We start from the raw sequence: 27853 nt of genomic DNA on the forward strand, positions 1-27853 counted from the left end.
CACCCCCCCCACGCCCAGTTCTGCAAGCCAGCATCTCTTTCTATTTACCCACTAAAAATAAGTGGGTATTATATCAGATGTGGAATAATTAATATCCAGCAAGTAGCAGACATACCGAGACAGAGAACAAGTGAAACTTTTAAAAATAAAGAAATTAAATGAATCAAATGTAAAAAAAATTAACCTGTCCAGTCCAAATTAAACAATTCAGTCCACCAGCTTCCTCCCTTTGGTATCACACTAAAGATCTGATCTTGGGATTTTTGCATCGTAGGCCTGGCCATTCAGTCAGGAGACAAGGGACAGCAGTTTATATTGTACCCAACATGATTTTGTCTTTATTGTTCTATAAATATTTTACAAGATTTGCATGAACTTAGATAATTTCTAGTTGTTTCAAAGAAATTTTCACAGTAGCTGACTTGAAGTTATTTTTTTCTTTTGTTATACTTCATCATATCAGCATTTATTGTGCTATATTTCAAGTTATACTGTTATTAGTGTTATGCGTTGCTATTTGTTACTGTCTCTACAGGAATAAATATAGTTACTAGACCTTTTTAGTGGAAAAAAGTAGAAATAATATCTGGAAGATTTTTGTGTAACTAGATATGTAATAAACTGAAGAACAAAATAAAATTATTTTAATTCTGAAGGTTTTAACTTTGTCTTACCTAGATGAAGAAAAAGCAAAACTAGACCCATCTTACTATTTGAAAAATACAAATACGGAGACCCGAGAGACTTTACTGGAGCTTTATAAGGAATTCAAAGGCGATGATATTCTAGCAGCTACTATGAAGGCTCCTGAAAAGAAGAAAGTGGATAAGCTGAATGCAGTAAGTTGACTTAATTTGTAGTTTGGCACTGACTTCTTCAAGAATGGTAATAGATGTTTACCATCTTGGAGGCCATATTGCAGTATAAACAGACACTGCTTCTTCTGTTTTCTGTTACATGGAAATTCGTCATAAATGAGAATATGAGAATCATATTGGGATTCCTTAGAAATACATTGTATGTGTCAGTGAGTTTCTCTTTGTTAAATCATTGTAAATGAACCTAAACATTTTAGAAATGGAGACAATAAGAAGGAAGAATCTTTATGATGTGGTTATGATGTATATATTGGCAGAACCTTTTTTCCCCAGGTTATAATCACTCGCTTTGAATTTGTTTATCTCTGCTTCCTGCAGTTATTGGCAGAGAAAGCACACCTTAAGGGCAGTGCAAGTGAATAATTTCTGGTGGGGGCAAATATATATAGCATCCACAGCTGCCTCTCCATTATTTTTTTCCACTGGAATGCAGGATTTTTAGTGGAATATTTTAAAGGATGTTCTTCCAGGTGCATGTTACTGTGTGTTCATGGTTGTCAAGAGAAACAATTCATCTGCATCTAGATTTCCTACATCAAAGGCTGTTTGAAATGGGAAAGAGAGAGCATTCTTCTCTTTAATAATTCTGGGGTGTATGTGTCTTCGTGCTTTGTTTGCACTTACATGAAAACGAATAGCAACGCAGCGTACAGCTTTTAATGAGGAGGCTTGGTGGCAGAGTAGGGAGTGTATGCGACCAAGGAGTAGGATCACATTTGCCCCTTTTTCAAGGCATCATAGTGTTATAATAAAAAAAGAGATGTAGGAAGAAAAAAGGAGGTGAGAGACAACAATGACCTCTGCACATGTTGGAAAGTCAGCTTGTCAGCTAATGGTGTGGATGGGCATAACTGTAAACTTGCATAGTAACCTTATGGGTGGAGCATTGGCCTGACCAGTATTCTTTACATGCATTGCCCCAGAGCCACTAAACCTATCTCTGGGTTTATTAGATCTTTGTCATTTACAACAAAATCCATGTGTGATGTTCACATTTCCTTTCTGCAGGAGAATTACACAGCTCAAAATAGACATTGGGAACCATGGGACAGTGCCTCTACACACAGAAGGGCCATGTGTGGGAGGGGTGGTGGTTTGCTTTCCCCCACAGTATCTCTGTGGTTCACTGTGGATTTTCCTTCCACTTACCTATTCAGCAACGTTGGGGAATTTTACAGATGTCTTGCCAGCCATACACCCTTCATACCTCCACCTGTGGACATACAAAGAAATTCTCATAATAGAATGTTTGCATAATGACATATTAAACCATAGTGGAAGCAATAAGCCCCTTCAGCTTAGTGCATGGGCAGCCTTAACTAGAATTTCAATGGAGCAAATGTTATGGGTAACAGATGGAGAATTATCACTGCATCATGTATTTGTTTGTTTGTTCCTTTCTATAGGAGCTAGAGCAGAAAATCTACCTTCAGAAGGATGACATTTGTGTGCTTCTAGTGCTTGTATCGTAACTTTAGTAGATAAATTCTAAGATCTAATGTATTTTGCTTTTTCCTCTGCGAACAGGCTCACTATTCCACTGGAGCAGTAAGTGCTTCTTTCACCTCCACTGCAATGGTGCCTGAAACTACCCACGAAGCAGGTACGAGAGCTACCTACCTACAAGCTGTTTATTTACTTTCTAGTTTTAAAGTGTGCTCCCTAGCACACATACATTTATGAGGACTGAAGGAATGCAGTGGTAATTAATTGGTCAGTACTGATGCCATGGAAATGTATTCCCTGAGCAGATAATATCCTTACTTTCCAGTGAGCTCATACTGAGAATAATGGAGAAATAATGAATTAAGTTCAGCTTTGAATGGCACTAACTTATGTGGAACTGAAATTGATGAGTTGTTTTCTGTGCTCAGGGACACAAAATCAGATATCCACTCATGTAAGTTAGGAATGAAGTGTAATCTCTTCTTAAATAGCATACAAAATCTTGCCCACCTTTTTGGTCTAACCTGTTGGTTAGGATAACAGCAAATTTTAAGTTGATAACTTTTGTTTTACTGCTTTTCAAGGTTACATAAAAATGCATTTTAGTACAATCAAATTTTCCTTTTGTTCTCCAACCTAAACACAAACATATAGAATTTATTTAATGTGAATATTGATTAAATAGCTGGGCGATTAGTATTCCCAGTTGAAGAGAAAAGTCTGGCTTTTGGCACTAAAATTTAGAAGTATGTTAGGCAAAGATTGAATACATTGCTAAAACTACATTTACCAAGTTCAGTTCCTTTGCTTGGTGTATTACAGTGATTTGCAGGTGACTCTTTGAGTGTTGAAAATATCTTACTAACTGGACATTTTGACAAAACGGAAGTGGAAACATCCTAGATCGATCTTTTGGTTTGACTTTCCAGTAATGTTTCCAGTACCAGCTTAATTTGTTTTCAGAACTGGGTAGGTCCTCATATGTCAGCAATTTGTGGTTGACTGATGACTACCTGCTTGGCTTCCAAGTTTGACAAGAAACCATTTGGTTTCAAAGTAACATTTACAGTTGGTCGACATTACTTGAAAATTACAGTTTGTAATATTGAATGTTTCTGTGACTTAAAAATATAGATGATATTGTTGGCTCTCAGTTGTTGGCTTTCTATAATGGAAGGTGTTTTGCACAGAGATTAATGTGAGGTTATCATAGACAAATTGCAGAGTACAATCCTTGAAGACCCAGCACCCCAGGGGAAGAGGTCAAACAGCAGAATCTAGCAGTTTGTTTTCTGGTGATTTCTAAAGATCAATGAGTAAGCTTCCAGAGAACTAATTATTGTCTTTTGCTTTGATACAGCTGCTATTGAAGAAGATGTTGTGAGATACAAATATGTGAAGAAGAAGGGCTATGTGCGACTTCACACTAATAAAGGAGACCTCAACTTGGAGCTGCACTGTGATATGGTACTGTGTACCCCATAAGACAAATGTCTCTAGATAACAAACAGAATAGGAGCTGCCAATGGAAACCAAAGAAAGGTTGTCCAAAGAAAGGAATTGTGTGTAGTTGTAATACGTACAGATAAATAATCACCTTTCAGTTGTTTTGGTGTGTTTTAAGACATACACAAAACTCCACTGTAAAATGTATATATATGATTTTATATTTTATACTAGTATATGTATAAATATTTTCTGTGAGTAGTCCCATACATTTTAGTGGACTACTTAACAATGTGTCCAGGTACATGTTTAAAGCTTCAAAGGGTCAGGATTATACTGACTGAAACAATTACAAGGAAGGTAGAGAGAAAAAAAGAGCAAAGAGAAGAAATAATAACCCAAGGTTACACAGCAGGTTACTGGCAGAACCAGGAAAAGAACCTCAGTGAAACTGAGAGCAGTATGTCAGCCTGAGTACGTTAAGTTAAGATCCCCAGAAATGGTTAATTTGCTTCTAAATCCTGAGCTTTGCACAACAAACTAAATGAAAACCCTAGGATATGTTTTTTACTTCCTGCTGTCTCAGTTTTTAAGGTTCAAGTTTTCAAACATCGTACCTTTGCCATTAAGAGGTAAACATTCATTTTGAAAAACAACGGACGAGATTTTTTTTATAGTCAGTACAGTCTGATTCTGGGGGAAATCTGTCACGCTTAAAATAATAAACATGGCAAGACTTAGGAGAGACAGATGAGTTGTGGCAACACTGGTGTCTGACGTCACTGCTTGGTAGTGTGCTTGCTTATTTATTTGTACACCAACATCTATAAAAGGAAAGAAGTTTTCAATGCAGAAAGCCCAGACCTTCCGTTGTTTACTGGGATTTTTATCTCGGGAGATTATAGGCCTGAAGGTAGATGTTTAGGAAGTTGAAGGATATGAATAGGGGTTGAAATGGTAGAACTTTTGCTTGGGACCCTCACAGTATTTAAGGATAGTGGTGCTGGCTGAGGTCTGGGGTGCCTGGTGTGAAAGCCAGAGATGCACTGGGAGAATGCATCCTCTTTTGCCTGAGAGAAAGAATAAGGAGAAAACAGGGCAAGCCTGCTAGCTTTCCCTTCACTTCCTTTCCCTTGCACGAGTAAGGAGTAAGCAAAGTGTAATCATTTCAAGCTAATCTATGGGAACAGTATGAGAATCTCCACAGCAGCCTAGCATGCTAGTAATTCTTTAGGTCCCTGTCATCCCTACAGGTGTTTTCCATGCTCTTAAATAGTAACACTGTGTAATAAGGCAAAAAGCAGAGGATGTTAGTACAGCAATATTTGGGGGAAGCAGCAGAATGAGCAGATTGCACTGAATCATTTGTTTTGCCATATGTTCTCAAACTGGCTCCTGGCTAATGCAGGCTGACTGCAGCTATTCTTACCGGCGTGGGTTTTTTGGCCGTGTGTGTGACCAGTGTCACTCAGTCCTGAGGACACAGTCTCAGTTGCCCATTATAAACTTCCTGTATGATATGCATTGTGTTTCCAGATGAATTGCTGTTGGTCTCCCTCTCACACGCACTGTTTCCTCATGTACACATGGGAAGTGTGCACTGTTTTGCACGACTAGACCTGCTTATCACTGGCCTCTAGCCATCTGTTTCTTTCATTTCTTTGTGTTGATTAAATATGTGAATTAAGCAAACCTTTGGCACTGCAGAGAGGAAAAAGATGTATATTTAGAATAAGAAGGAAAAACTTGCAGCTTTAAGGAATTTTTCACAACAACCACTTCAGGTCATCATCCTAGGTCTATTAAATCAGTTCTTCCGGGAGGCACTTGTTTTTCTCCCTTTACTATATAAGGAGTCTGTGCTTCTAACTTTGGGTTTCCTGAATCACACTGAGGTTAGGCACATGAGGTAGCTGGGTGCAGACAGAGCAAACATCTTACAAGCAAGCAACACACATAGATCACAAACATATATACACAGATGAGCAATTGAGATCTATTGAGATTGCAAAGACAGACAGAAAATGGGGAAGTGCCAAGATCAAGCCTTTCTAAACGCTTCCAGTTGATCCTGCTTGTGAATATGCATGGTAATAGTCTTAATTAATCACTTGCTGAGGTTTTTTTATCAGCTCTCCTGGCTTATTCAGTGCACAAGCTGAACCAGTTCTGGGAGCTCTTTGCAACTATGTAGTTAAATGGTTTATTGGCAAGATTTGGGTTTCCTGCAGAAGTGTAGAATGTGGGTAAGGTCCCTGAATGCAGTCGTGAGGGACCTGGACTGTATCATATCGCTTGCCCAAATTAATGTTGCACAAGCTTTTTGGTGCCTCACTTTTCAGCCTTTGTGATTTTTTTCAACGTATTTGGCACGGGTAGTACCCCAACTTTTCAGAAAGAAATGGAACAACAAATTTCAGCCAAAAGCACTGTATTGATATGCTCTGAGATACCAGCAGATTTGGGACACCTGGATTCAACACACAAATCTGTGCTACTTGAGTGAATGAGAGAGCTGGTAGACAACCTGTCGTTGCTGTTTGAATTCAGGCAAAATATGTGTGATTTGGGGAATTCATACATCTACTCTCTCAAGCAGTGCAACTGCAGGAGTAAGTGTGTGATTTATAAGCCATATTACATGGTGCTTAGCTTCTGTTTTTAAAGACTGAACACTGCCTGCCTGGTTGATGTCTTGACCTGACCACAGGCTCCTTTTTTTTCAATTGCTGAGCGATATCCTGTGCTCTGGTTATTATGGAAGCCACCCTAGCAGTGGTTGTATTTGCACGGTACTGCAAATATGTGATTGTGAAATGCTTTAGGAAGCTTGAGGATGAAGTTGCAATATAAATATGACAAATTAATACCTGTGTCCGGAGGTAGGACTTGCAACATTCAAATTACATTTTAAAATAGTCTTATGGCTTAGATTTCAATACACACTTTGAGCTGAAGTCTTCTTGCAGAAATAGAGAATAGCAAGTGACATACTTGCTGTCCTAGACTGTACGTCTGCGAAGTGTTCAGTTGTATTTTGATGCCTATGGGCTGCATTTAAGCAAAATATGCTCGCGGTTGTGCTCTCAGCAGTCTGCACTGCTTCAGAACTCTACCCAGTATCTGTTTCCAGTAACCCTCTTGGGTTCTTACTCCCTCTCCCTTCACAGCTCTTCCATCTCCTTTCTTTCCCCTGTTTTTTGTCAGCTACCTGACAGTATAGATTGTTTGGATTTCAGTCCATATGTATGCATGGAGACTTTTGTTTAAAAATAAATCTAGGGATCGTCATATGCTACTACTTTTAAGGTGCCAGTCAATAAGATTGATAGCGATGAGATTCTTCATAGCACCAAAAAACTAATCAAGAAATGTTTTGTATTGATCCAGGGGAGGAAATCAGTGCTGCAGTGTGATTGAAGTCATCAGTTACTTTGTGACAGGATTCAGAAAGAGAGTATGAAATACAGCTAGAATCCAGATATTTTCTGTATTTGAAATCACTTGTTCAGAGCACCAGAAAACTTCACTTAGGTTCCAGAGAGATGATGTGTCGTTTAAGTCATTGACCTGAGAAAAGGCAATAAAAAGACTTTGGAAGATAAGCTGGATGTTTTTTCCACCCTTTTGAATGCGTGCCTCAAATGAGCAAAGGTACACTACTGTTCTCTCTTTGCATCGTAGTGGTGTGCCTAGTGCTCTTTGTTGCCATTTGTTTTTCTCCCAGTCTTCTTATTCAGATACAGTATGTTCCTGCTGATGGGTGGTAATCAGATGGCCATTTATTAGGGACGTTTTCCAGGAAGCTGAGTTCAGCTGGGCATAAGCAACATTTGTTGTATACACTAATTGGAAACAAATTTACAAAAATCCTACTTGCCAGAAGTTCTGGCAAGTACAGAAAATTCAGCAGCATCCAACAAGTGTTATTCTTTCAGCTCTAGTCTTACGCATCACCAAACAAATACATTATGAAGAAATAACTGATAAAAGGCAAAGAATGTCACTGGATTTCTTGTATTTTATTTACTGTGATTTTTTTTTCTAGTCTTCTCAGGTTATTTTAGCTGCTTTAATCAGGATGCTGCTGGGGACAACTGTCTATATCATCCATGTGTAGTCTGCTGTATTAGTCACTATAGTCACTATAGTGATGCGGTTATACCTTCTAGGTGGTGGAGTGGCCTCCTGAGGCAGGGTGGAGGCTTCACCCTGGGCAAAAAGCCAAATTGACTTGGATGTGAAGGTAGAAAAGCAGTGTGGTGCGATGGATAGAGTGGAGAACTAGGAACTAGTAAACCCTGAATTCTGTACCTTGGCCACGGACTTGCTGCATAATGTGGCTATATCATTTAGTTATGGATTTTTTTAAATCAGTGGCATCCCATTTTTGATTTCACAATGAGCAATAAATACAGGCATAATTTTTAATTCCCAGGGAATAACATGTATCACAGATGCCCCATTGCTGGAGTGCAGCTGTGTAAATAACCTAGATTGCCTGTTGGAACCAGCAGCCCTGCAAAAGAATAGACCGAGTAGCAGACTCCTAGTCCCTGCACCTCTGAAGGGAATAAAAATGCCTGCCTTTGCCTCTAGGTTGCTTTGAGGCTTTCTTGTTTGGTGCTTGTACTATTTAGGTTTTGTTGTGTCATGGAAATATGTATATATAAAAATTTAACAGTCCAGAAGACCCTGTCAAAATGATGAACAGGTGGTTTGGTGTTCTATCTCCCTTCTCTTTTGTGTGAGTTCTCCTCATACAAGTAGCCACTCTGGGGTAATGATGCGGTAGTTAAACACATGCCGATAGCAGTAATTGATAATTGCCATGGCAGTTTTTGTAAATCTGCCTGTCTCTCTCAGGTTTAATACCTTAAGGTTTAAGGACAAGTTGGCATAACAAAGAAGAATGTGAGGTGGATTTCAAAGTTCCATCCAGCACTCCACAAATGCTTTTAGAGGTTTTGGGACCTGGCAAACTCTGCTTAATGATGATGTCTTGGCATAACTATATGAAGAAGCCATTGTTCTACAAACACTGATGTTTTAATCTTTTGAGGCCCTCTGACCTGTTAAATATGCTTGTGATCTATAAATGTGTAATTCAGCCCCTGTTCTTTGAAATCATGTCTCCTTTTGTGTGAGGGACTGTTCTGAAGATCAGAAGCCTCTAAACTTCTTATCCATTTCCAGTGGGAAAGAAGTGAGTTGCTGAAAAAATCCTGTGACCTCCTGGTATGACAAGGTTCCACAGCCTTCTCAAATCTCTCATTTTCTTTCTGATTTAAATGTCCATTTTGCTCACTTTCTGTCAGTGTCATCATGGCACTGTCTGGCAGATAACTGGCTGATGTTTCACCAGTGTCTGTTTACTCAGTAATACAGTTTTAGGGATGAAGTACAGTGGTCTTGGCATGGTGTAAATGGCTTGTTTCAACTTTTTTTCATCAAAATAAGTCATTGTAGGAAGAGCTGCAGCTTCCAACTTTGAAAGCTCTTGTCAACAGAAACTAAAAACAAACTGTCCTTTTCCAGTAGAACAGCTGGATAAAAACGTTTGTCAGGGAGGATGTTGTTATTTCTTGGTGTGTTTTTTCCTCAAAATGTTACAATGGCAGACAGATCTATTAGTCTTTGCGGTTGGGAGTAGAATGGTTCTGCACAGCCATATTGATTAACAGGTTGCTTCTAGGTTGTTCTTAAGTGACTAGGAGCTAATATTTTAAATATTTTTAACTTTGGGGGCATAACACCCTTTTGTCATTGAACCCCACCTGGCAACTATGCACCACACGGCTGCTTGCTCACTCCCCCACAGTGGGATGGGGGAGAGAATTAGAAGAGTTAAGAGTGAGAAAACTCGTGGGTTGAGATAAAAGCAGTTCAGTAGGTAAAGCAAAAGCTGCGCATGCAAGCAAAGCAAAATAAGGAATTCGTTCACCACTTCCCACCGGCAGGCAGGTGTTCAGCCATCCCCAGGAAAGCAGGGCTCCTTCAGGTGTAACAGTTACTTGGGAAGACAAACACCATCACTCTGAGCATCACCCCCTTCCTCCTCCTTCCCTCAGCTTTATACACTGAGCGTGACATCATACGGTATGGAATATGCCTTTGGTCAGCTGGCGTCAGCTGTCCTGGCTGTGTCCCCTCCCGACTTCTTGTGCACCCCCAGCCTGTGGGGGTGGTGTGAGAGCAGGAGAGGCCTGGGCACTGTGTAAGCGCTGCTCAGCAATAGCTAAAGCATCTCTGTATTATCGATGCTGTTTCCCGCACAAATCCACAACACAGCCCCGTACTAGCTGCTGTGAAGAAATGTTAACTCTATCCCAGCCAAAACCAGTACACACCCATGCTTGAGAAAGGAGAAACATTTTCATGCGAGGTGTTAGTAGGAGATGCCTTATCTGGATGCTGCTATCGTGCACTTGTCCTTGGTGCTGTTTTGCAGCAGTGAAGGGGCAGTGGGAGTCCCTGATGACCCCACTGCCTATGCCCAAATGGGACGTTCAGTGTGAGGCTGAGAAAGGTGCTTAGCCACCTCCCTGTGAACCTGTCCCTGCACTGTGGGGCTTGCTGCCCGTGGTGGTCTCTACGTGGTTTCCTGGCAGCCTTTAGCACTGGGTAATCTGTGGGAAGGCATTTTGCATGTTTGGACCTTTCTGCCTCCCCAGCCCCTCTGACAAGCTGGATCTGGGGAGGGAGACAATTGTTACTGGGTTCTGTCACTTGGTTTTTGGCATTTGACAGTGCAGGCATCCCATACCAGCTGTGTCTGCCACTTAGTGATCCCAAACTCGAGGATGAGGTGGGCGGTTTGGAGTTACACAGCTGCTGCTCTTCATCTTTCTCTGACATGTTTCTTGTTTGTACCTTGGCTTCTCTGATAAGAGTGGGGTGACCTTGGGAGGCTGACAGCTACCAGAGCTTTGCTGTCTAGTGTGGAAGTGGTTATGGGTTGCACCTTCTGGAAAGGTGGGATTTATGTGCAGTGAGTTGCAGACTGAGAAAATGCCAGGGAGCTGCCATGAGACCCGTGATACTCTGAATTTTTACAGCTGCTAGAGGTTTCTCAAGCAATTAAAAGTTGCATCCTCATTTAGATTGTACCTACCAGTGCTATGCCATGCTTGCTGGCCCCATCCTCATTGATGCCCAGCCCTGCATCACGCTGTGACAAACTTCTCAGCCTTTGTGTGACTGACAGATTTGAGGCAGGGGAGAGGACTGTCATCTTTCCTACCACTGCAATAAATATGTTAGAGGAGAAGTAATGACTGTGGCTAGGAATGATGACTCTGCCTCTGGAGAGCTAGTAGTTAACATTGACAAATTAGATGAGTAAATTAGATGCCTTGTTTAACTCGAGTTGTGCTCAGCTAAACTGATTGATTGTCCCTGTATTTGTGCAAAAAAGTGAAAAATAAAACTGGAGTATTTAATTTTTTTATTGGCATCTTGCCTAAGCTAGGCACCTTGCTTAGGCTTTGCAAAAGTTTTTGGTAGCATCATTAATGTCAGTACTGTGGAAGAAATTACTTTGAAAAGTGGTATTTAGCTATCTGCTAGAATCTTTGCTAAATAGCTAATTAAATTATAGTGTGTTTCTGCGTAATGAGAATGTAATAATTCTGCTCTTTGTTCTAAGCAAACTTGGAGGCTTTGAGGCAGCAAAATAGGCAAGTGTTTGCTATCAAGTCAGCAGTCTGTTACCCGAGGCATAGTTTGCTTGTTCTGATTCTTTTTTGTTATCAGTAAGAATCTAGCCAAGTGCTTTACCCCACAGTGCCCTGATGCTTTCATCTCTCCCACTGCTCTCTCACTGGAACTGTGCTCTTCTGATCATAGATCGCAAACTGGCCCGAACACATTCGCTCACTGTATGACCCGATTGAGAATGGTCAGCTTGTGGTAGCTGCTGTGTCTTTTTCTGAACTGAACCACCATCGGCAGCTGCTGGTTGCCGCCATAACCTGTCATGGGCTCAACCCCTCTCACACGTAGGGGAACAGTTAGCAGGCAAGTGGAGCTGGCAGGGGGTGATGTCCAGGCCTGTAGTAAGTGTTTCTCCTGCAGGAAATGTCATGGGCTTCCCGCAGTGAAATTCTCCCCATGCTTTTGCAGTGGGCTTTGTGGAGTTTTGGATTTTCTTGTCCTGAAACAAATGGAGTGAGCTTCTAGTCTGTTCATGCACAGTGAAGCAGGGTAGCTTAAATTGCCTTCCAGTGCAGTATTATGCATTGAAATGCACTAGAAACATTTACGTGTCCAGTTTCTTTCCAAGACTTGGTGGAGGAAACAGATACTTGCACTTGACAGATGGTGATTCCTGAAACTGCTCCATTACAGTTGCCTCTGACTAAGCCCTAAATAAAGCCAAGCTTTTATTAGGGTGAATTCTTTCCTGTGGGATGGGTAGGCTACAAGGATTGCAGATTGAAAGGGATGGGGAGAACTGAGTTTAAACCTTACCAAATCACCTCTTTATGGGCTCACACATTAGAATTGTTGCTGGAACAAACAATTACAAGTGTGAAAATGCTCTATGTTAAAAAAAAAAAAGTACATAAATTGGACCAAAGCAAAACAAAATCTCTTGCATTTTAAAGGAGATCTAAGTTAAAAAAATTGCAGGCTTTGTTTGAAGCTTTAGAAATTTCCATCATCAGTTCATGCCTCTTAGTAGGAGGTTTCTGGCATTTGTGTGATAAGGTGAAGGCTGTAGAATGCAATATTAATTTGTGAGGAATGAGCTTTTCATTATTTCAGATTATTTCTGCTTTGAAACATAGGGTTAACAAGCATATATCAAAGCGCTATGGTTTAGTACAACTACTACAGTTCATCCAATTTAGAGAGACAAAAAAATAAAAGGGAAGTAGAATTAGCACAAGCAAGTTATACAGATGTGCGAATGACAGCTTCTGAATGCTTAGTGTGAAATTTCTCTTCAAGGTTCATGCAGATCCTCAAGGGATGGAGCATTTTGAAATGATTAGCTCTTCACATAGTAAAGCCTTTTTCCTTGCAGTCATGGCAACGACTCAGAAGCTCCTCTTTTTTTTCATCTCCTGTACCTTGGCAACAGGAGTGCTGCAGGTTTTTAATCTACTTCTGGCTGGCTTTTCAGCTGCCTAATACAAATTCTGGGTTAAGGTAACTTTTACAAATGTAATGACCCATTTTATTTAACTGATGAGAAAGGGGACTGCAAACTGAGAAATCAGATAGTGACCTGGCTTGGTTAGTCTTACCCTTCAGGTCTTGGGATGCAGCAAGAAGGATGAATTTTGCTTGGTTCGGAACCACTCTTGCTGGCAAAAAGGAAACTAAAAATTAGCTTGTTTAGTACTTCTAAATGGAACAAGATAAAATCTGCATTTCTCCTAGGACTTTATAGTAAAGAGTCAGGGGTTTTCTCTGTTTTGCTTTGGGTTTATAAATTGTATGTTCCTTTTTTCAGTGTTTTCCCAGTATCCATGATTTCACAATCAGTCTCTTGTCACTGTTGTGTTTGTACGGTCATTCTTGGTAGCAAATTCTCTTTTGATTTTAAAATTTGTCTGGGCCTAGTAACTGGTAGACTGCTGGTACTTCCATGTAGAGTTACCTACTAAGTGTGTTGGCTAAATGGGGACTTAAACATAATTAGAAAACTATTGGGCTGTTGCCCCATTAAACATACATGTCTGTGAGCCAAGCAAAGCATTTGTGTCATCTTCTAGGCTAAGTATTCTTGTGGATTCCTGTCTCAAACCGTTTATTAAAATTTTACCACTTGTCTTGGGTGTGAATTTTCAACAGTTGAAAGACAGTTATCTGGCATATATCAAAAAAATAGGGAGCATAGTTGGAGCAGGAGACTCTTTTTTATATATATAAATAAGATTTTTTTTCTTACTGTCTGTCATTTGGAGAGAGAAGTTTTTAAGTTGAAGGACATCATACAGAGACACTGTGTCCACTTACATGGTCCCAACTTGACAGAGGAAAAGGAGGATTTCTCAGGGCTGTCCTACCACACTCTTCGGAGAGGAAAGCCTTCCACAAATTTTGAATTTTGACTTCTTAGGACTATCACTGCATCCTTCTGAGAAGATACTGCAGCAGATTTAAAACATAACCTTTTTTCCGTCGGTGGCTTTCAGATCAACAGGTTAACAAATTAAGGTAGCATTTTTCCCGTGACTTTCTAACATGTAAGTCTAAGTCACAGTCAGCAGATTAAAATAACTTAAATAATTTTCTGCTTAATGTAAAAGGAATAAAGAGGGTAAAGTTAGCTGCTGCTGTTGAGGTCAATTTGAGACAAGAACAGCCAGAAACAAAAAGACAGACTGGAGCCCAATGTCAATAATGAGGCAACAAGAAACTGGCATTGCCTCCTGCACTTCTGCATTTCCAGGTGCCTTGACCATCCCTCCTCCTTCGGAAATGGTGTGGGGGAAGTAGTGTGGAGGAAGTTTCTGAAGAAGTAGGCAGTTTTGCATTCCAAGACTGCGAGTCTGACATCTTACACAAGGTCTTACACTCAAATAACAAAGTCAGGTTTGTTTATATATATTTCTCATCAGTCTTTGTAGTTGGAACAAAGACTTCAAAGACTGAGCCTTGTTTGTATGGTCAATCCAGAACATAACTTCATTACTGAGGATTTATACCTTCCCTATAAACCTCAAGCCTTTTTCTCCTGCTTTGGACAGGATGCTGCTTAAAAAAGTGCCTGAAATGTGCTTGGCAGTGTGAGATTTGGCAACAACATTAACTGCTTTGAATATATCAGATAATCTGAGCCAGATATTCTAGATCAACTGCATGACTGAAACTGGGGTTTATTACCAACTGAATGCAAACCTTTTTATTTGTGTCTACTAAAAAGAACCATAAAAGGTTATGGTAATGTTGCTAAGGAACTGTTCACCTGCCAGATCTATCTGTATGATGCATGAGGTGGCCATGGGAACCAATTTGGTAGCAATTATTTAAAGAAAGCCTTGCAGTGAAATGATTATTGCCTGTATACTAAATATTTCTGCAGTTACAGTTGAAAAGCTTGTTTCTGGGAAAAGGTATAACAACTAGAAATCCATTTAGAGAGAAGGGACCGCATAGCTCCTGCATAAAAAATGCATTACTAGAGCCAGGTTTTTTGATGTATATTTTACAAATCATGTTTTAAAAATGAATAGGAAATCTGTATTGGGTTATCAACTTTGTGCAAATTTAAAACAGTTTGGTATGCATTTCTAGGGGACTCAGTCTTTTGCCTGATTTCATTTTTTCTTAAAAAATTAATTACAGGTTGCTGTATTCCCCCCAGAGAACTTATTAACTGTGTCTCTCTCCAAAGAGTGCTTGGTTCTCATGAGATAAAGTGCCTTAGGCTAAAAGCTGCTGATTCCATTTCTGATTCATAAAGAAATATTTTAAACTTATTTTTATCCCTACTGACATTTGTATGCGTGATAACTAATAGCACTACGTTAGGATCAAGGCTGTTATGATACTGTTTTATAAAGGAAGCATACGCTGCACAAACGTTTCTTCAGGAGTTGAATTTTCCTTGAAAGATTATGTACAAAGATTATTTTCAAGCATATATGTCCAATTCAAAGAAAAATTTTCAAATCTGCTATAAACACTGAAACGATAGGAAAATCTCCTATTGCTTGAAACAATTTATATGGGATTTACCTACAGGATGCTACCAAAATACGTGTCCTAGTGGCATTCTACCATAAACCCATTATGATACCATTACCGTTTTAACCCAGTAATGAATTATATAGGAAATCTGAGCTAATGCTAGTGTAAGATTGCATGAGAATTTATTTAATTTTCCAGTTACGGCCCAGCTAACAACTGTCATCTATATCTATATAGAGTAATTAAGAAGGAATCATTACAAAGAATTTATAATGGCAGGTAGAGTTTGTTTGGATAATTAAGAGAGGTTTTGGTGTAAGTAAGGAGGGGTGAGAACGATTGTGTTTCAAATGAGAAAATACAGAAAATTGAAGTTCTCGATGATTCCCGAGGAATACTTGTATGGATTTGCTTTTAAAAAGATAGAGATGATTTCATCCTTAAATGCTTGTAATTGGCCTTGCCTTCTGGTTTTTTGCTTTTGAGTCACCTCAGGTTGCCTGGCTCAGTCTTACTCTGTCTGCAGCCCTCGGACCAGGAATGACGTCATACCAATGCAAAGTGAATCAGTGTCTTGTTCTGAAAGAGGCTTCCAGTCTTGTGTGTATTCATTTACAGGCATTGCGACTCATGCTGGGGCTTTACTTGCAAGCACATACAACAATAAGGTTATTTTCAAGGCCTGTAACAACTCAGATTAGTTAGGTGTATTCTTTTGTACACCTGGCATATATTCATGTACATAATCCCCAGTAGGGCTGGAAAACACATCCAAGTATAGAAAACAGGCTGTTTCTGTACTTATACATCTGAAGGTATTTTAGTATGGCAGAGAAGAGAATCCATACAATTACAGTGGAAGGATGATTAGGTAGACAGTAATTTTTTTCAGAAATACTGTTTGAACACCATGGCTCATAAATTCAAATAAATAGCTTTAATTTGCACTGGTTTTTGAAAACAAGTCCAGTGACTTGTGGGGTAAAGTCCCATTTTTTATTCCAAGTGGTGAAAAGGACAAAATGCTTGTCTTCCAGTTAGCTTTGATCTGCTCACTTTGAAAGTCGGGTTCTTTCTTACTCTGGGAAATTAACTTTTTTCAGTGCTAGAAGGTCCTCCTTTGGAACAGGGTGATGATACACTGCTGGATCTAAGATACTTGAAAGTCTTTGAGCTTACCTGCTTTCACCATCGTGTCTACTGGGAGCTCATGTTATCTGAGCTAGTGTTCAACACTTCTCTGTGCTAATTGGAAGGTCTGGGTTTAATGTATTTAACAGTGTGTGTCTCTACAATGTACTTTAAAAAAGCATATGTTACTACTTTTTTTCTGTAGACACTCATTCCTCTTCAAGTCCTGCATGACTGTTTGTAAAGCACAAATAAAAAGTGATTGCTGTAAACAGTGTAATGACCAATTTGTCTAAGGTATTGCTTAATGAAAACTTTCATTTGTCTTTCAGACACCCCGAACATGTGAAAACTTTATAAAATTGTGCAAGAAGAACTATTATGATGGAACAATTTTTCACAGATCAATCCGTAATTTTGTGGTGAGTATTGAACAAATCCTGTGTAATATACAATATGTGATGTCCTCAAAATATTTATTTAGCTTAATTCAGTTTTAGTTTCTTCCATGCGTGACAAGGTACAATAGGTATATAGTAAATATACCATCAGAACTAGGATTGTCCTATCTTACTAAATTTATACTTGCTGGTCTTACTAACAACTGTCTCTAATATTGTCACTTGGAGCATCATTGCATTTAGTAGTTCTTTTGCTGGCATTCCAGACAAAGCCTTTGAGAGTCATTGCTTTGGCAAGGCTCTTGTTATCTTTCCCAACCTGTGGGTGGGTGGTTAATGAACAGAAGGAGAGGGAGGGAAATGCTAATTTGGATAAGTAATACTGTGGTCAGTTGAAATCCCATTCAGACGAAACTTTAGAAAGCAGCTGAATTTCTGTTTCAGATTGTGGTACCTTGGATTCCTGAGTGTGCTCCAAGACTAGGTGCCCAGCCTTTCTTTGTGAAGGAGTTAAAGAGCACCTAGTGAACCAGAAAGTTGCCTTTGGTAGTCAAAGATCTTTATTTACAGAGGTACAGTCTAGGCAGCTTAGGATATTGTAACTTCCTTTCAGAAGAATTAACAACCTGATCCTGAAGGCAGGGCACATCTTTCAGGGAACATCAGTGAATGTTACATTCCATCCTGTCATTCTAAAAAAAGCTTTTTTTCTTTTGACAGCACTGTATACCTCAGTTCATAGTTAAACTCACAATTAAAATTGTGCTTGTATGCTATTACTGTGAAACTAGTCACGTCACGCTCCCTCTACTGGCATTAGAATATAGAGTATTATTTGTGTAGATCCTGCAAGTATATACTGTAATTAATTTTGTTGCTGAAAGAATGGTTTCCCGAGGATTTTCCCTACTGCAGATAGTGAAAGAGGATACTGGGAAATAAGATGCAGATAGAGAAAATATTCCATATTCCCTCATTTCTTGCTTTCCTATCATGTGGAAGATTGGTAGCAAAATTTAAAGAGTTTTCGGTTCCAAAAGCAATGCATCATCAGTGAAAGAGCAGGTTATGACTCAGCACGTAATAGAAAGGATGATCTGCTTAACCCATTTGAGACTGTTTATTTTCCCTGTTTACCCACAAGGGACCTATTATTTTTATAAAACTGTCATTTTGCTCTTGGATAAATAATGTAGGAGATGACAGCCAGCTGATGAAAGAAGCTCCAAATAAGTAGTAATGGTTTCCTTGTTGCTAACTTGTCAACATGACACAATAGTGAAAGAAGAAAATTGAGCAGAATTGCCTTTTATGGCTTGTATTTAATGTCTTTCACACAGATATATATGTAACCTGTTGATTTAATTTTAATTCTGCAGATCCAAGGTGGTGATCCGACTGGAACAGGAACAGGTAAGGTTGAGTTTGAATCAAGTAAACTGTTTTCATGCACTGTGATGTCACAGTTATTTCCAGACACCTTGTAGAGTAAAATTCTCTGAATGATGATATGTGGTACATTGTAGGTATTTCTACTTTAAAGCAGTATTTCTACTTTAAGGTTTTATCACTATTTGTTTATGACCATTTTAACTATGCTCAAAATTTCATCTGATATATTCTCTAAAACTTGGGCACTCTTCCATGCAGAATTCTTGTTGGATCTTTGCTTCCTTTTTCTTCCAGAAAATAAATAAATGAAAATTATAATGATTTTACAGCTGGCCTTCCAGGGCAAAGAACAAAAGAAGGAACATACTCATGCGAAGTTGCTTTCATATTCAGCGTTAATGAAATACTTGAGACCTGCCTCAGAATTGGTGAATGGCCAGATACCATCTGTTCTCCCAGCTAGTTGCCTTGTAAAGCCCAAGCTGCTCTTTTTCTGACTTTAGGGATCACTGTTACTACATTCTTCTTCCTGTTCTTTCTCCCATAGTTGGAGGTCTGAGTAACAGTCATATGAGAAATGGTCAGGAGATAGAGCAGCTGAAGGGTACTTAGAGCATTGCCCACCACAGTAGATATGTCATATAATATCTCTAATTGTTGCTGTGAATTTTCTTATTTTCCACTTGCACATTTTATCTACCCACTTGTAGATGTCAGCAGCCTCCACAGCTCCTCACCTGGTCCTGTGAGGTTCTGTGCATTTTTATTGTAGTTTGTACATGTGTCACTTGTATATGCAGGCTCTGTATTCTTCTGTGTGTGCTCACAGATCATCCAAAAAAGATGTCTTTGTAGTTGTTAAATACTTTAGCTCTATTTACTGTGTAAACAATGTTAGTGTGAGTTGCCCAACAGCTTTTTTTCTGTGGCATGCAGTAATCAACAGTTGCATACTCTAAGGTTTGAGACTAGTTAAAGGTTCTGTGTTTTGATGGCAAAAGCCCATCAACAAGGTTTGTTACCATATATGCTTGGACTGTCAAAAGAAATGTGAGTTGATTGTGTTATAAGGAGTTTCAGTTCAAATCCCGAAAGACATAATTAGGAACATCTTTTAAAATGAGAAATTAAGGAGGTGTCAGGAGATGGGAGAAGTTTAATGGGTTGACTCAGACACCTTTCACCCTTGTAGGGTAGAGTTCAGATCTTGCTGTAGAATGAAAATTAACTTGCTGGTGTCATTCTTGTCTCTGTTTGTGCAAATGGTGGAAGTACCGTAAGACAGCACAATTAACAGTTGGCAGAGGACTGGCAGTGCAGCTCCACTGAAGGTCAAGACTCAGCTCTACTGCAAAGCAAGTAGGAAGTAAAATGCAAATAAGCCCACAGGAGAAGAAACCTCATATGTATATTCTTTTATTTTAAAAAAGGGAGTCTAATGACCTCTAGTCTGTCTCATCTTGTTTTCCTCCTTGTCATTCTTAATTAATATGAATATATTGCAGGCGAGATGTCTTGTAAGCATCTGCCAAGACTATTAACGTTCTAATGAAACGGACAGCGAACACTCAAATAGACATGAGTGCTGCAGATTTTGAGACTGACTGCAATCACTGTAGGCTCCAAACAATGCAACTATCTTCTTTGTAACTGTATGTCTTTTATGTTTTGAAGACAGTTGTATTTTAGATATCCTTACTTAATCACTTATTGAATATGCTAAGATCACAAGAAAATGTAAATGGACAACCTGGTGGTATACGAGATATATCTTGACCTGTCATGCCTTTGTGTTTAATACTTACTTAAATGAAGCCACTTCATTCACAGAGTGCAAGCAGTCTGTCAGAATTTGTTCCTAACTACCTGATAGATCCTGGGCACATGAATGTGAGGCAGAAATTTCACTTGCATATCTCAAGTCACATGCTCTAAGAAGGTGGCCAGACCTAAAGTGCCTGTCTGGCTTTGTATGTTCTTTCCACAGCAGTGTGGCCAGAAGAAAATATAGCTCAGCAGCAGTGTAAGAATATGGCAAATGTAGCAATGCTTTCCTAGGCTCCCATGGTGTAAAAATTTCAGTCCATTGGTTTAAGTGTTGCTAATGTGATCACAGGTGTTCATGGTAGGAAAGCTTTGGAGTAAAGCACTGGGATATTTGGTACTTTGTACCTTTTTTACCTGAGTCTTCTACATTATTTGCAGTATAAATTCCTTTTTTTATTTCATCTGGCAGCTGGAAGGAATTTCAGTATTTCTTTGGCTCACTGATGCTTAGAAAAAGATTTAAAAGATTCATCTTTGAAAGCTAAAAAGTCTGTAAGATTTAATGGTCTTCAGAGGTTTACTGGGGGAGTAAATAACTTGACCTCTGTAATGTCAGAGAAGCATATGAGAGTAGAACAGGGCTTTCTTCCCAGGTATTTCAGTTGGTAATAGGGAAGACTATTTGGAAGTTACCTTTTAAACATCAGTCTTTAAACTGCCAGAATTGTTTCTGTTAGAGCCTTTTGTAGGAAGACTTTAGAAAAAAAGAACATCCTTTGTTTCCTCTTCTGCATAGAACCTTCTGCTTTAACGGAAATTTTCTAAGAGGTTTGAAATGGTGTTTTGTTTGTTTGTTTAAAAAAAAACCACCACCTTTTCCAGACTCATCTGTGGAAGGTGCATTAAGCCTGTATATATTTTTGTTTTGTGATATTTATTTAATTATTCTTGTTCATCAGCTCAGGAACTAGAACAGGCTTGTTCAAAGATCTTCCCACCATTTGGTTTCTGTTACCTGACATTCATCCCGTGTTCAGCAACAGGTGTCAGGTTTATGGTTGCAACACCCAAATGCTTAGATGATCACCCACTCCATTGCTAACTAAGCCCAGCACTGCTCAGCATCTGGGTGGATTTGGGTGCATTCAGTACAACATGACATGAGGTTACATGTCATACGTACATAGACTGTGCTCTCAGCTCACCTAGATTAACTGTGCTTCTGTTATGGAAACATCTGCAAAATGCCAAGCTGGTTGTCACTGACTGTCCATTTCCATGGCTACTCCAGCTAAACAGTCCTATCTGTAAGCAGCACTGATCCTTATTTCTTTTTTATTTGTTATTGAGCACCCCAATGTGTCCTTTTAGAGTCTCCTGTTAGGCTGTCATAAAAGTAACTGTGACCCAGCAGATGTGAAAGACAACTGATTCCTGGTACTCAACAGTTAACCTTGGGATGGAGGAGGGTGGAAATCAGCATTATGGCATGTAGATGTTGAGATACCACACGGAGAAGAGTGGGGAATAGAGTTGTACCTTAGCTTAGCTGGCAGACCTGCATTGCCAAAGCAGTTAGATAGACTGTCCTGTAATGCTCTCACTGATTTAGAGGACCAAACTAATTTTCTACGTCCTTCAGCTTAACGTTTCATAGGACTACTGGGATAAATTTTATTGTGTTGCAGCAGCATATTTCTTTTCTAACAAAATAACCACCCATAGAGACAGTATTCAGAGCAATAAGCTGAATCATGGTCATTCTTTGTAATGATTAATTATTTGAAAATGAATTTTAGATTTGTGATGTATCTCTTTTCCTGCTGTTCATAACAACTAAGTGGTTGAACATTGTGAGTAATTCTGTTTAATTCATGCTAGTTCAAGTGGAGCAGCTGCTCTGTATTTTCAGTGTTCCAAATAGTAGAAGAAAATTTGCATGTAGGAAAAATAGGTTTAATATTCTAAGCCTTTTGTATGACAAAAAGGAAAACTGTATGCAAAGCACTGTGTTTTTAAAGCAGCATAGGTATTTTTCAGCTACTGTCACTTGTAGCTTGTTGGAAGGCCTCATGAATCAGCTTATGTGTGCTTCTGTCCATTTATGAATCCAGGAGGGCACAAAGGAGGCAGGCATACAATAGCTGTAAAAGTCCAAGATAAAATGCCACTGGTAGATGGGAATTCCTTTTCGGTTGGCAATGAGCAGAGCTCCTCTGAACTGTCAGTAGCAAAGGACTGTGGACAAGCTTGGTCAGTTCTGCAACGTGATTTCCTAACAAGGCAAGTTCCTAAAATGCAGTCAGTTTTAGAGCCTCTTTTCTTGCATGCTTGAAGCTCAGTGAAAGGACAAGAGCAAGACCTTTTTATCTAGCAATATATTTCTTTCAGATTGCAGCCCCTCTGAAAATCCAGCCTCCGGTATGTGGGGTTGAAAGTACCATGTCCTCTTATCTGAAAGGAGAGAAGCACTTAGTGGCTGAGCTAAGACTTTCATATTTGCAAAATGATTCAAGAATCTCACTTGGAAAGCTCTGTGCAAGTGTCAGATGTTATTGTGTACCTCGTTGTTCCAAATGACAAGAAGAAAATTACAGAAAGTAAGCCATCATTTTTGTGAATCAGAGCCCTCCTACTTCCTTACCACTGCTTAGCAATTTTTATGCCAGAAAAGGAAGGATTTATTTAAAATCACAACTGTCATGAATGATGATTCCCAGCCCACACCTGGCTTTTGGAATGCTACATTTCTGAAACTTTAGGTGCTTGTCTCGGCTCTTTGCAAGTTATACAACTTCTGTAATTTTATCAAAAAAATTACTTTCTGAAAAAAATGCCTTTAGTAGGAACAAAGACTACTAAAGAGTAAGCTGGTTTAGTTCAAAAGACAATCTGAAAATGTGGCGCTTTTTTGTACAGTTTCTAATGTGTGATTGCTTCAGATGTTAGTTTAGATCTATTCACCTTTTCATTATCAGCACAAGATGCAGATACAAGACTGAATAACTAACCATGCTTCAGTTACAAGCTAAATATATCTTGCCGCTGTGGAAATGATGAATTCAGTCTAAATTTGCTGTGAGCTGTGTGGTCTTTTTTATTTCATCTGTGTGAGAATTTGGTAAACACCTCTTTAAGAGACTTTTTCTCTTTTATTAAAGGTGTGGGGAAGTGGCTCCCCACTGCCTTCAGCTTTAAATTTTGGGCATCTGGGCAGGCATGTGATTTAAGTTTTACAGAGTTGTGCAAAAACTCTTTCTGGCTCCTGAAGGCTTTGATATTGTACAGGTTAAATGCTGTTAGAAGGCCAGTGTACTTCGGTGGCTGATCCCCAGTGTATTTCCAGCTTTGTGCGGACAGGAGACCCCCCCATGTGCAGGGTTGTCTGTACGGCTGGGTTTCACACTCCCAGCATGAGTCCAGCCAGTGGCAGTACCCTGGGGCCATGTCAGCTGCCATGTGAACTCCTCTGATTTTTAGCACAGAAGCCCCCAGAATTTTTTCCCAGCACTTTTTTTGTAATAGGATCTCAGAAACATTTGCAAGTCCAGTAGACACACAGCTCCACTTTGACAGAAGATAATCTCATCAGGGAGTAAGCTGAGAGGAAGGTGAAGTGACAGGCAGTGGTGCCCATTGTGAATCTTAACACCCAGAGTCAATTCTCGTTTTCCACGGGCTTTGCTTGTAGGCTTGTACATCAGCACTGGGGTGAGGTTTCTGCATCATTGTGACTCCATATATAGCCAGCAGTGATCTGTGTGCTCTCTGAGGAAGATGTGGGGAATATGAGGAGGAGCCTCCTCTCTTTATGGCGTATATTGGGAGCGTAACATGAGAGGGCTTGAGCTAGGCAGTGCTATGGTCCCACCTCTTCTGTCTGCATCCATTCTGCTTTCAGAAACAGCCACACCTCCTAACCATGTTGAGAATAAACACAGTAAAATCTGCTGGATACTTCAGAATGCCTTGTAATTATTAGTAGTAGGTTTGGAACCTGTGAGTTATTTTCCCAAGTTTACACTGAGCTTTACTGTAGAGGGTAAAATGTGAGAATCTAAAACCCCTGTTCCAGACCTCCCCTGGCTGAGCATTAGGCACTGTGCTGCCATGGCAGTAGACTGATGAAGGATCTGTTTTTAGTCTTCACAGAGAAAGTGATTCTGGGTTTCAGTAATTAAAAAAAATTATATACATGTAACTCACCATCTTCTGGCTTGCTCTGTCAGATCCTGCTTCAAGCAGGTACTCAAAGCCTGGAATGATTCCAGAGGTTAGCAGGAGTTTAACAAACAGTACATTCAGGCTGTTTTTAAATTTAAGGGGAATACTTTGGGGTTTTTCCTTTCTTCTCTTTAAATTAAAACTTTGAGGGTTTTTCTTTAAAAAGCAACAAAAACCCCTGAACCATTCCTGTAGTGCTGTTGCAGCGTCTCCACCGCCCCTTGCCAGTCCGTGCTGCCAGGCCTCCGCAGACACTTCAGCTATGTCCTTTATAGGACGCCTGGCCTTTTAGGCGAATGCTGCACAGGCCATTCTCTGTTCTTGCCGAAGCTCCCGGGCAGACGGAATTAGCTTTGGAAACAGCTGTATGGCAGACAGAGAGGGAAGGGACTGGATCTCATGCTGTAACTATCTGCTAAAATATCAGCACTTCTTTCCAGAGAAGTGAAACAAACCAAAGTTAGCCTTCATACATATGAGATTAATTCTGACCTGCAGTGCATGGTCTGAAATGAAATCATACAAAAATAAATATTCCAAAACCTAAAGATCATGGCTCATTGCTCCTGTCTGCAAGTTCTTGGATCTGGCTGCTTGTTGTGCCAGAAAGAGAGAGTCTCTCTGTCATTCACAGTTTTTCTCATTCCTTTTGAATTATTTTTCTGACCAGTGAAGGCTCCAGGGTTGATTTCTGCTCTCTTTCAGCAGCTTGACAACACACTAATTCCAGCATTGGTTTGAAGTGTATGAAGAGTGTAACAGACTCAAGGGTTTGGCCACTTGCTGCTGTGGCCCATCTCAGTGGGCTGTGTTCATGTTTGTGTATCATTTGAAAACTTCAGACAGCAAAAGTTCCTTTGGGTTGGGACTCAACAACAAGTGCATCTGCTTTACAAATAATTAGGTGTTCCTTCAAGAGATCCTTTGAAGCAGAATTAGGTATTTCTTCTAAGGGAAGTCCAAGGGAAGTTTGTCAGGGAGAGCAGAAATGCATGGCCTGAAGCAGTGGCGTGGCAGTGGCATGGTGGTGTGGGCAGGGAGACCATCCCTGAAGCTGCCCCACCAGTTGAAGTTGGAAGGTGAAAACTGTGAAAGGCAAAGAGGGAAGGAGCAGTAGTGCACAGAGTGTTGGGCTGTGGATGAGCAGTGGGTCTGCAGGCTTTGCAGGTGTGTTTCTGGTTTCGGGCAGCGCCTGCTGGCATGGAACCTCACTATATTCTGAGCGTAACTTGTTTATTTACTGACCTACAGTAACTTTGCTTTTCTGAACAAGGCAGGTGACTAAGGCACTGCACAAGTAACCTCTCTTAGCAAATAGGAACATGCAGAGAGATTAATTAACAAAGAAAATTACTGGCTTCTGGTAAGGCATTTTCTGATAGGTTGAGCGCTTTTGGATTTGGCTGGAACAGCTGGGGTTTGGATCCATCTTCAAGACAGTAGAGCTAGATGCAGCTGTAGCGTATCCCTTTCACCCACTACTGGAAGAGGTTGACATATGGGATCAAGCTGATGTAATTTAGCTGATCTTAAAATATTCAATAGCCAAAGATTGCTGAAGTAATCACTTCTCTACTCCTGATTACAGAAAATCCCTACAGGGTTTCTCCCCTTTTGCTGCCTTGTGTCAAATTGCAGAGCAGGCAACACTCAACTCTATTAATAGGCCTTTTGAACATGATTAATTGGGTTTTAAAGTGGGTCAGTTTCTTCCAAAATTTCTCGCTTACTTAGTTCTGCTTGCACTTGCAGCTGTCCACCTGTGATGCTTTGTTTTCATGGTATCATCTGAAACTCTTTTCTCATTTGATGCACTCTTGTGATTTTATGCATAAGGTTTTCAGGAGGAGCTTGTTTTATTCCTCAGTTTTATTTGCTGCTTGCCTGTGCAGCCATATCATCAAATTGCTTTTCTGTATTACATGTACAAATAGCTGTTGAGCACTACAGATCCTTTCCTGACCTCCTGCTTCACAAGTGATACAGTTACTCTGGAGGATTCTTGAGCCAGTTCTGCAGAGGGACCAGTCTTGCTGCCTGTTTGTTTTAATTTTAATACTATCCTAAGGTGAAATGTTTTTTCATGGTTTGTCAAACAAGATTATGGATTTGACTGTAAAACTGTGACTCATCTCAGCCTTCGTTTTTCTTATTAAGAATGATCCTGGAGGAAAGTGCAAATGGAAATGTCAGATCTGTCATAAATAATGTAAAAATGACAGCCAGGAGGAGAGGTCTCCCAGACCCTCTTTCTATCCACAGACATGGAAAATAAATCAGTTTTGGAGGGCTGGGTCTGTCGCTTGTGCAGTTTTGTCATCCTTTTGGCTTCATTGCATTTAAGTGTTTACATCTCCAGGTATCTAGACCAAATATCTAATTTTTGCCTTTTATATATATATATATATATATATATATATATATATATATAAAATCATTTTTCATTGTTTAGCCAGGAATCAGGCATTTGAGTTTATAGCTCCTATTCTTAGTTGATTCTATGAATGTATTTCATCTCCCTGATACTTTTATTTCCAGAAGCAATGCTGTATCCAGAGTGCAATTAAATTAGTAATTCTTTGCTCTGTTTTGTCAGGCAGCCACTTTTAAAGGTGTAATGTCTCAAAAAAGAAAAATTATGGTGGAACAGCAGTAAAGAATTAAATCCTTGACAGATATTCAGCACACAATATATAACACTGTTGATAAACAGTCTGGTCTGTTGCAGTTGATAGCGTGGGGGCACAGAATTGTGTTGCCAGTTACAAACATCTGATTTCAAGGGCATGCTCAAATACTAGCCTGGTGATAGGGATGAGGTAAGAATGTATTATACACGGAGGGATCAAAAGTGCCGGAAACCTTGATTTTAATGTCAGTGCCTGATATAAAATGTAGTGGGAAACTAATGAAAACAAACATTTCTTCTATCATCTTTTCTCTTTCAAGGAGGAGAATCTTATTGGGGAAAGCCTTTCAAAGATGAATTTAGGCCCAATTTGTCCCACACAGGACGTGGTGTTCTTAGTATGGCCAATTCGGGACCCAACACAAACAAATCACAGTTGTAAGTAGTCACTTGCTTTTTGTATTTTTTTTCCCTCTAGGCATTGTGTCTTACTCTGTTAAGAAAACAAATGACATTTTATGAGCTACTCTTTAAAGTTCAGCCAAGTGAAATATTCTGTCAAGTGCTGCATATTGAAATCAGGGTAGCTACAGCTGCTGTTACCCAGTCAAAGAGCAAAGTGAAGCACAGCAAGATCTGTAGGTTTATTATGTCATCATTAAATCGTTAATTTGTCTTTTCTTTTTTATGATTTGCAGGTTTTGTTCATTTTTGTCAATGTCCCCCCAGTGTTATCCCTGTAAGATAATTACACCTCTCCAGTCCATTTAAATTTAGCCCTGTATTCAACTTTTTGAAAGGGCTTAATGAAATGAAATATATACTCTGTGGAAATCTTGCTTCTTTTTACTCACCTGATTTTAAATAAATGGAACAGTTTTGCACTGTTGAAA

General features: G+C 39.6%; 1 protein-coding gene across 1 annotated transcript in view; it reads left to right on the plus strand.

Moving 5' to 3' along the window:
- PPIL2 (peptidylprolyl isomerase like 2) overlaps positions 1-27853 on the plus strand; it is a 72099-nt gene that overhangs the window by 28108 nt on the left and 16138 nt on the right. Inside the window, exons 10-15 of the mRNA XM_040603223.1 lie at positions 679-839; positions 2406-2481; positions 3685-3791; positions 16880-16969; positions 18328-18361; positions 27281-27398. Coding sequence (XP_040459157.1) covers positions 679-839; positions 2406-2481; positions 3685-3791; positions 16880-16969; positions 18328-18361; positions 27281-27398 — 586 coding nt within the window. The remainder of the gene's footprint in view (positions 1-678; positions 840-2405; positions 2482-3684; positions 3792-16879; positions 16970-18327; positions 18362-27280; positions 27399-27853) is intronic.

This window comes from Falco naumanni, chromosome 1 (genome assembly GCF_017639655.2).
Source record: "Falco naumanni isolate bFalNau1 chromosome 1, bFalNau1.pat, whole genome shotgun sequence".
Lineage (NCBI taxonomy): Eukaryota > Metazoa > Chordata > Aves > Falconiformes > Falconidae > Falco > Falco naumanni.